We start from the raw sequence: 10,308 nt of genomic DNA on the forward strand, positions 1-10,308 counted from the left end.
TAACTCATTAACATCAACCAATATTAATTAAACTAAACTTATTGATAACTAATTTACTTTAGTTATGTTGATTAATATCAACAAAACACTTTTAACTGAATAAAAAAAACCAAAATAGACATGTCAATATCACTAAAGTTTTTATCTTGACATGTCAATATCATAAATTATACATAGGGACATTAAAAATGATAATTATTTAATCATTTTAGAGATACATGATTTTGGGACGAACTTATGGGGATAAAATTATGTTTGGAGATTGAACGATGAAAAGGTATTGATTATTTACTACATTGACATGTAAAAAAACATAAAATGAAATTAGTGGCGATTTGATAAGTCAATGTGAAAAATAGCTTAGTGGTAAATTTTTTGTAATACCTTCATTTTTTTAAATATTTTAAAAGTAATTATCCTTTTAAAGTAAATATAAAAAATATATTATAGTTTATATAAAAATTATTAGTATTGTTAAAATTTAAAAATAAAAAATAAAAAGTGTATCAAAATGACATTGAAATGGACGAATTATTTATTAACATTACTTGAGTTATTTTGTATTATATATTTTTTGGATTATCTTCCAATCATGATCCCATTTTACATGCCTTTAAATTTATTAAAATAAAAATATAATTGAGTTAATGTTGTAATTTCATGTTTTTATTTAAAAACCTTTTTAGCCATGAAATGTAGTTTGGTAAATAATATTTTTCTTGATATTAACCTACTATAGCTATGTTTTTTCCTTAAAAATATAAAGAAAGGAAAAAAAAAATATTAAAAATTGATCTTATCCTATTTTGTTCTATTATAAAAATATAAAAGAAAATTAGATGTAACTAAATTTATATATTTTTAAATTATTTAATTTATATATATAGAAAAGTTTTAAAAAAAAAGTTAAATAAATTTAGATATATATTTTTTATTTTCCTAATTTTCTTTGAAATTTTTCCGAAAACCAAAGATATCATGGTTATGTTTTATTCATAGAAAATACGAAGGAAATAAAGAAATTATAGAAAAACGATTGCGTTGGGGCAGAGAACACGTCATCAATCCAACTGTTGAAAGGAAAAATGATGATTGCGTTTCAGCCGTCGATAGAGAGTAGAGTCGCTTCACGTAATCTAACGGTCCATGCTATGCCAAGTCACTTATCCGCGTGAAGGCGCAAGAGCCAATAATAGTTGAGCCCTCTTCTTTCATATAGGCGTTCAGAAACCCTCTCCTTCACTCACCCCATCACTGAAGACTTCGAGATTTTTTCGCTTCAGTTTTCCCCAACCGTTACCAAACCTCATCTTTTCATCCTAGGAATCTGCGATGGCGCCAAAGGCTGAGAAGAAGCCCGCCGAGAAGAAGCCAGCGGAGGAGAAGAAAACCGTGGCCGAGAAGTCCCCGGCGGAGAAGAAGCCCAAAGCCGGTAAGAAGCTCCCCAAAGAGGCCGGCGCAGCCACTGATAAGAAGAAGAAGCGCACCAAGAAGAGCGTTGAGACCTACAAGATCTACATCTTCAAGGTCTTGAAACAGGTCCATCCTGACATCGGGATCTCCAGCAAGGCCATGGGGATCATGAACAGCTTCATCAACGACATCTTCGAGAAGCTTGCTCAGGAGGCATCGCGGCTGGCGCGTTACAACAAGAAGCCGACGATCACTTCTCGGGAGATCCAGACGGCCGTCCGATTGGTGCTTCCCGGCGAGTTGGCCAAGCACGCCGTTTCAGAGGGCACCAAGGCCGTAACGAAGTTCACCAGTTCTTGAAGCCGTCTATTGCTTCAATAGGCCAGTTGTAACGTTGGAAGATTTCATTCTCAATTTGTCTAGGTTAGGGTTTTTTTTTTTTTTTTTTCTGTCTTTTTATCCCGATGATTAAAATCAAAGTGCTGGTAATGTGAATGACATAATGCACTAAGGGTTTTTGAAGTGAAAGCCCAGATGGGTGTATTCGGGAGGAAAACCTGAGGAGTAATACAATCCACACTAGGTGCAGCTCATAATCGATGATTTTCTGGTATTGATTTCCTTATGAATTGCAAAGGACTGGTCGCAGTTAATAAATCAGTGCTTGGGTGCCTACTGTAACTGTTGATGGTTTATATCTCCAATTGTTTTACTGAATGCATAAACTGGATTTTGCCTCTATTGCTAAGATTCGTACTGTCTATTGCTACCTGCTAATGGTTATTGTTGGATTAATTTGATTGTGTCATTTTGAAGTTTGTCTGCAGGAAAATAAGGCCTGATGTGCAGGTAATGAAAATAAAGATCTGTTTTTATAATCTCTATGCGTTTGATTGCCCCATCTCCTGTTTCTCACCCTTGGCTTCTTTATCGTCTTTCTAGTCATGCTAAGTTTGGTAACCGGATCGCTTTGCTCAAAAAACACTGCATGTTGTCATCCCTTACAGATATAGGAGGTCGCTTGTATTCAAAATGTAATCTTCATCCTGGGTAAGGGGTATTCATTTTCTGACCTGACTGAAACCATTAAATTGGGCAAAGTTTATTACTAAGGTCTGGTCAAATCTCCTCTAGAAATCAACAAATGCCTTCAAAGTTGAGACTGAGCTCACAAGTGGCCATGGATTTTCGTATGGTACAATTACATCTTTCTTGACTGGAGGGTTGAGGGGGAGTATCAGCATTAATGGGTGTTCTATTCAAGGATGATTGTTACTAATACTAGATGGAAATGCTAAGCTATGATCTTAATTTGAATTGTTGAACGTGTGTGGGGAAGATTTAGGCCCTCTAAATAAACAAATAAATCAAGATACTGGTTTTTACCAGTTTGGAGAGCGACTATCCAGATTTCGGTTACCCTCTGGTGGATTTCTGAGATGGGAGATGGGTGGAAGTGGAACCAACGGCTCTAATGAGCTTTTACGACAACCTCGGCCTACCCAAGTGCTAACCAAGGTTTGGCCTTTGTTTGGTTGTTTTCGAAAATTGTTCCGGAAACAAAAACAAAAAAAAGCATGTTTGAAAGTTATTTTTTTAATTAATAAAGTGTTTTCTTCCATTAACATTATATTATAAATATATAAATAATTTTTATATGCATAATTCATTTAAATTTTTAAAAAATTATTCTATTTTGAAATTTTTACATTAGTTATAATTTTTTAAAATAAATGATGATTTTGTTATCAAGTGTAAGTATATTAATTTTAATAATTTAATAAGAAAAAAAAAATTTACGGGCGAGGGTGTGGTGGTTGGATGAAACTCATCTTTGTGAAAACATAAAAAACAATTAAGAAAACACAAAAAAAAGGAAAAGAAATACGAAAAATAATCTATTATTTGAACAGTAAAAAAATAAGGAAAATATCTTTTTATTGTTTTAAAAAAAGTGGTTTTCGAGAACACAGAAAACACAAAAAATAAAAACATATCCCTTTCTTAAATAAGTTTTTTGTGTTTTTTTATTTTCAATAATAGAAAACGGTTCTTAAAAACAGGAATCAAATAGGCCTTTAGGCGCTCTTGAAGTAGGAACTACAGGTAGGGTTGGGCTCTTATATATGTAAAAATTTTATTTTTTATTTCACTTTTTCTTCTTTCGATTATCAGTCGGCACTTTATTATTATGATAAAAGACATAAAAGTGGAGAAAAAATAGCGATGCCGAAGAATTACAAACCGAGTGATGTTATTCTCATCACCACTTTTACAATTTTACCACTTATTTACTTAACAGCTGTTATTGAATACTTCAGCAATTTTTGCATTTTGTACACGTCAACAACTTATTACTATTTTCCACGTAAGCTTGTGGTAATCAAAATTTATTAGTAAACACTCTAGGAAAAATAACGTAATCCTTATACAGTACTCACAGGCCACATGTTCAACAAAAAAAATTCTTATGTTGTGTGTTTTTACTTTTTTTAACTTGTCTTACAATAACTTGCTCTAAGACTTAAGTTATTTTTAAAATTGATTGTTTACTTTTTCTTAAACAATTTTACCTTAATGGAAAAAAGTAATTTTTTTTTAGTTTTATCTTAAATATTAAAACAATTTACTTTATGTATTGGGATTTTTACAAGAATCAACTTAAAGGTTTTTTTTTTTTTTTTTAAATATTTAACTAATAAATATACCTTCATTCATATTAAGTATATGACTTTGTTTACTAAGTGAGACAAATAAGAAGACCACCCTTAGACAACAAAAAAATGCTATATGTAACCTAATGTTATGGTTTTTTTTTTTTCGATCTTATATAAAAAATAAATTTTCTTGTAAAGTCATGTCAAAGTGCTAATAAATGAGGCCTTAAAATTTAAAATTTTTTGGAATGAAAAAGAATAATATTTTTATAAAGATTTTTAAAAGAACTCATTTTATACATTATTGGTGAATTTTCTTGTATATAAAAAAAGAGGATCAATTATTTCAAGGATAAAAATTCATATTTGACATACTTTTTCATTGTCAAAAGAAATTCTTCAATCTAAAGTTTTCAATTTGAATCAACTTGAATCATTAAAAATCACTTATACAACATTTTTTTAAGTTTTTTAAATAGTTGGCTAGTAATTGACCCAAGCCGTTGACATGTTCAATATAGGATTAAAGATGAGGGTTTTACCTATTCAATACACATTGAATAGGTGTGACAAATTTTGGTACAATTTATCAACATAAATTAGAATCCAAAATATTTTTTTCGGGTTTTGGTTGAGTGTAATTATATTTGAGTTAAATTTGTATGATTTACACAACCCATTAAATAGGAGAACCTAATAATTAAATAAGTTCAATAGATTCATATAATTTATTATTTATTTAATAATTTTATAATATTTAAATTTATATTTTAAGCCCAATTATAATCTATATGTATTTTGGTTGACCTATTTAATAAAATACTTGATCAATACAAATTGCCACGCCGTAACCTTGTATTTAAGAGAGCTTTTGTTTGAGAAGTTAATGAATCCTTGTTGGTGATTGTAAAGGTTGATTCGAAAGTATAAAGAAGAATAATGAGAGTCTTGATAGAGAAGACCCTCGGAATGGTATAATACCTTAAGGCTATGTTTGGTTCCCAGAAAATTTGAAGGAAAATGCAAGGGAAAGAAAATATAAAGGAAAAGTAGAAGGAAAGAAAAAGTGAAGGAAAATAAAAAAATAGATTAAAAGTTGATAAATTATTTTTTTTATTACTTCAAACTCATTTTATTTATTTTAACTCATTAATATAAAGATTAAATAATTTAAAAATATATAAGCTTTTAATTAGTTTTAATTATATTTGATTTTATTTGATATTTTTCATATGACAACCAAACATGAAAAAATAATTTTTTTTTGCATTTTTTTTTCTTTCCTTAGTATTTTCCGGGAACCAAACATAACCTAAATGATGAGAGTATCAATTGAGAATACCCTTAGAAAAGTCTAATCTTAAGGTTTATGGAGGAGATAGAGAGCATGGACCAAGGTGACATGTCAAATCATGATAAAAAAGCATGGACCCAATGTAAAATTAAAATTAAAAAGAGCATCATTTGTGAGATTGGTTTAAAATTAGAAAATAAAAAAATAGAAATGTGAAATTATATTTTAAATAAAAAGATATTCCATAGAATCAAGTATTTGAATTATTCATGATTAGTATTTATTATTTATTTATTTTTGGAAGGAATATATCCATGCTGATAAACAATTTATTATTTTTAATTAACCTCTCTCTTTATTAGCTTCAGGGGTTTTGAAGTTTGAACTGTGAAGGTGAGCAACGTCATCAATCTGATGCCAAAAAGGAAAATAACTAAAAACAGAGAAGAAAATGATTCAGTTTCAGCCGTCGATAGATGATGTAGTGGTCTTGCTTAATCTAACGGTTCATTTCAACGCCAGGTCATCTATCCGCGTGAAGGCTCGAGGGCCAATACGAGGTCATTGGTCTTCTCGATATAAGGGTTTGCAAACCCTCTCTTCCTCTCAAGTTCTCAACCCGTCTTCGAAGCTTTCGCGATTGTTTCTAGCTTTTGCCTCCCCCAACCAAATCCCTCGCTTTCTCTCTCTAGAATTCGCGATGGCGCCCAAGGCTGAGAAGAAGCCCGCCGAGAAGAAGCCAGCGGAGGAGAAGAAAACCGTGGCCGAGAAGGCTCCAGCGGAGAAGAAGCCCAAGGCCGGCAAGAAGCTGCCCAAGGAGGCCGGTGCTGCCGCCGGTGACAAGAAGAAGAAGCGCACGAAGAAGAGCGTTGAGACCTACAAGATCTACATCTTCAAGGTGCTGAAGCAGGTCCATCCTGACATCGGGATCTCCAGCAAGGCCATGGGGATCATGAACAGCTTCATCAACGACATCTTCGAGAAACTTGCCCAGGAGGCATCGCGGCTGGCGCGCTACAACAAGAAGCCGACGATCACTTCTCGGGAGATCCAGACCGCAGTACGATTGGTACTTCCCGGCGAGTTGGCCAAGCACGCTGTTTCGGAGGGAACCAAGGCCGTAACGAAGTTCACCAGTTCTTGAAGCAGCAGATAGCTTCAATTGATTGGTTATCATGTCAGAAACTTATTCCCAACTTGTCTAGGGTTAGGGTTAGGGTTAAGGATTTTTCCTTTTCTTTTTTTCTCTTTTGGATGTTCTTGTTTGTTATTCGGATGTGAATTCGGGTCGGGTGGATCCATGTGTTTAGTGCAGATATGAATACAAGCTCTTTTAACGCTTTTCATATTTTTTTTTTTTTTGCATCAAGTAGCATCAGAAATGAGTAGAATGATATTTTTCCTGGCTTAGATCGGTGTTGTAGATATTTCCTGCCCATGATGGAACCTTTAGTACGAAGGGAACAAGAGGGAAAATCCAGGTGGGGTAGTGAGGTGTTATAAAGATTAGTGCCACTCATGACACGGGTATTTTCATCGACACTTGTTTTTATAACTTTTGTCGCAATGGGATCGTGGCTTGCATTCATTCCAGTCTTTCCCCGCGTGCAAAAGGCCAGGTCCCGGAGGCCCAGAGCTGGAGGAATCTTGCATTTTCTCAGTTCCCAAACTTTAATAGGTATGAAACTAAATCAATTTCCATTTTTTCTTTTTCTGAGATTCGTCTGGGTGGAAAAATCTTAAACGAAATTAGTTTGAATTTCTTTTATCCTCACTTCCTCAGATTAATTGAACCAAAGTAATCCCCTTTCCCAGTGTAGGCCGGCACAAAAACATACCCAGTGCCATAGATTGTGGGATCTAATTGTGGAATTTTGGTTAGGACTTAGGAGAGGGAGAGATGGGCTGTAGGCTTCAAAGCCCAGTCCACCAGCCCAAATACAAATGTTAGTTCTTCTGAAACTCAGACTATAGCCTTGCTTGATTCATGATATCAGGAATTATAATTTGTTGATATGATAAATATAATCGTGTTTACAGCATAATTGGTTTATAATTCATTTAACCTATATAAATATTCTAATTTTCTATACCTTAATTTCAATTCTTCATCATTGCTTTTAAAAAAAAAAAAAAAAAAAAAAACTTGTACAAAAAAATCAGTTTAATTTATATTTTTAAAAATTATTTATTAAATTTATAATAATATATTTTTAAATATCTTAATTTTAATGATCCATTACCACCCAATCCTGAATTCCTGATATCAATAACAACACAGTTATCTATTTTTTTTCAAACACAAAAAAATTTAATCCTTTCAAATAATTACAATAAAAATTGTTATTTTCACGAATTGTGGATTTTGATCGTCCACAATGCGTCAATCCTAACAGTCCGTCCAAAACACTGAAACCTTAAAATTCATACAATCAAATCCTCAGCCCCAAAAATCAACCTCAACTTTAACCACTTCACAAAAATCCCCAAAAAGTTCTAATTCTACTTGACATACGAAATCAAACTCAAAACTTTTCATTCAACCACCTGGAAAACACCAAGATGCAAATTTTCAGATTAATATTGAATTTTAATTTTGTAAAATTTGAAACTTATGTGACAAAAATTAAGAAATAATCTGATGAAATTTACATAGGCAATTTCTTATAGGGCTTTCGAATTGAATTTTTAGTGGATTCGTCTTCAAAATTAATAAGTAGTAAAAATATATTAATTTAATTTTTATTGTAAAAATGCAAAATTTATTTCCAAGCCATAAGAAATGGACGGCGACTAACGAAGGCGCCAATAGGAAAATTTGAAATTTCCACTTCTCAATAAAAAATGTATACGGCATCTCGACCGTCGATTGGCATAATCATTCAGAAAGACTCAACGATTCACATGGCGCCAGGTCATCGATCCGCGTGAAACGCCTTTAACCAATGATACTCCAGTACACGGGTCTATATAATCCATGACAATATCAGAGTTTTACATAACAATCTTTCTCAGATCCACAGCAGCATCCCTCTCTCTTTGCGCCTTTTAAACCCCCGCTTTCTCTCTCTAGAATATCTGATGGCGCCAAAGGCAGAGAAGAAGCCCGCCGAGAAGAAGCCGGCAGAGGAGAAGAAGTCGACGGTGGCCGAGAAGGCGCCGGCGGAGAAGAAGCCCAAGGCCGGGAAGAAGCTACCCAAGGAAGGCGGCGCCGGCCCTGGAGACAAGAAGAAGAAGCGCACGAAGAAGAGCGTTGAGACCTACAAGATCTACATCTTCAAGGTCTTGAAGCAGGTTCATCCCGATATCGGGATCTCTAGCAAGGCCATGGGTATTATGAACAGCTTCATCAACGATATCTTTGAGAAGCTTGCTCAGGAATCCTCGCGGCTCGCTCGCTACAACAAGAAGCCCACGATTACTTCGCGGGAGATCCAGACTGCCGTGCGATTGGTGCTTCCTGGAGAGTTGGCCAAGCACGCGGTCTCCGAGGGAACCAAGGCTGTGACGAAATTTACAAGTTCTTGAACGCGATTGATGGTTGGATTCGTGTTTAGAGATGAAATCGGAACTTTGACTGTCTAGGTTTAGGGTTTACATTCGATGCCTAGGATTAGGGCTTTTTCTAATGTTTGTTGGATGTGAATTTGGATCGGCTTGATCCGAATGTCTATTGGAGATATACGATGCTTAGATTTATGGCTAAATCTGGTGTAAATCTGAATATTGATTTTGACATTTGGAATGTGCAGTCGTTTTGGTGAAGCAGTGGGAAAAAGGTTTTGCTTTGTTCGCACTTCTCCTAAAACGACGTCGTCTTGTTTCTTTGATGAAACAATCATATATGTATGTTTTATGAACACTAAATCCATTGCAATCTCTTGTTCAAATCATGTTTCTGCAAATTGTTTTCAAATTTTGTGTTCTTTAATTCATTTAAATATCGAGAAATAAAGAATCTTGGCAAAAATTAATAAAAATCGGTGGATGGAATATTTCAAGAAGGTGGTTGCAGTTTGAGAATGTCATATTAAAAAGATTGGGGGACAATGTCAAGTGGGTTTTATGATTGGGATACAAACATTGAATTAGATTCCCGTTCAGAACTGGGCATGATTCAAGAAAATTTGGAAATGAACATGAAAATACTGAAGGCTTGATTTGGTTCTTGGAAACTATAAAGAAAATGGTTTTCTTGGTACTTTTCATTGCAACCAAACACCAAACAAGAAGACTTGATTTTCTTCTTCTTCTTCTTCCCTGCTATTTCCAAGATACAAACAGAGCTGAAAGTCCTAAGGGAAACACTGAATCTCTCTCTCACACACAACTTCCCATTTGGATGTGTGGATTCTTTTTTCTGCAAACATGGCAAAAGATTAACACTGTTTTAAGAAAATCGCATTTCTTGGTCTCACCTTTGTTTCCAATTCAGTTTGTAGCTGGAGGAGGATGGCCAAGGCTTCTTCCTAAATGCGTAAGCTCTCATCACATTATTACCACCATTTTCTCTAGAAAATAACCAACTTCTTGTTGCTTATTGATTCACAAATTATGTGTTTGATGCAGTGTCAATTTACACTCTTCATTCCACTATTATTTGAGTTTTAGTTCACCGGTTGGATCATCGTTCGTATCAACTAAGAAGGAGGGTAACCACCCATAGGTTTCATCATTCATGTGAGGCAGTTCACTATATTTTGAATGATTGCCAAATACCATGCAAAGTCCAAAGCTAATAGAATCACCAACTCTATTGTAAAATCAAATGACTCCTAATTAGTATATCACTATTACCACTTCCAAATACTTGAAAATTGATGTTTAGACTTGATTTTATGAAAAAGCATTATGAAATGACTCTATTTCCGAGTTATTCATTATTACATATAATGTGAACACAACCAAAAAAGCTAAGGTACTACTTGAAAATTGTTTTTGAAA

The 10,308-nt window shown here is 33.9% G+C and overlaps 2 protein-coding genes across 2 annotated transcripts; both read left to right on the top strand.

Annotated features, from left to right (window-relative positions):
• The first annotated feature begins 1,223 nt into the window (after positions 1 to 1,223).
• Positions 1,224 to 6,712, top strand: LOC100248346 (histone H2B). Its single transcript, XM_002284321.5, has 3 exons — positions 1,224 to 1,765; positions 5,115 to 5,119; positions 6,083 to 6,712. The coding sequence occupies exons 1-3, from the start codon at positions 1,333 to 1,335 to the stop codon at positions 6,506 to 6,508; spliced, it is 864 nt and encodes a 287-aa protein (XP_002284357.2). The 5' UTR covers positions 1,224 to 1,332; the 3' UTR covers positions 6,509 to 6,712.
• Positions 6,713 to 8,224: 1,512 nt separating this feature from the next.
• LOC100258812 (probable histone H2B.1) lies at positions 8,225 to 9,071 on the top strand. Its single transcript, XM_019220518.2, has one exon. It carries the CDS (start codon positions 8,446 to 8,448, stop codon positions 8,890 to 8,892), a length of 447 nt encoding a protein of 148 aa, XP_019076063.1. The 5' UTR covers positions 8,225 to 8,445; the 3' UTR covers positions 8,893 to 9,071.
• Positions 9,072 to 10,308: the final 1,237 nt, after the last annotated feature.

The sequence above is a fragment of the Vitis vinifera genome, chromosome 6 (genome assembly GCF_030704535.1).
Source record: "Vitis vinifera cultivar Pinot Noir 40024 chromosome 6, ASM3070453v1".
Lineage (NCBI taxonomy): Eukaryota > Viridiplantae > Streptophyta > Magnoliopsida > Vitales > Vitaceae > Vitis > Vitis vinifera.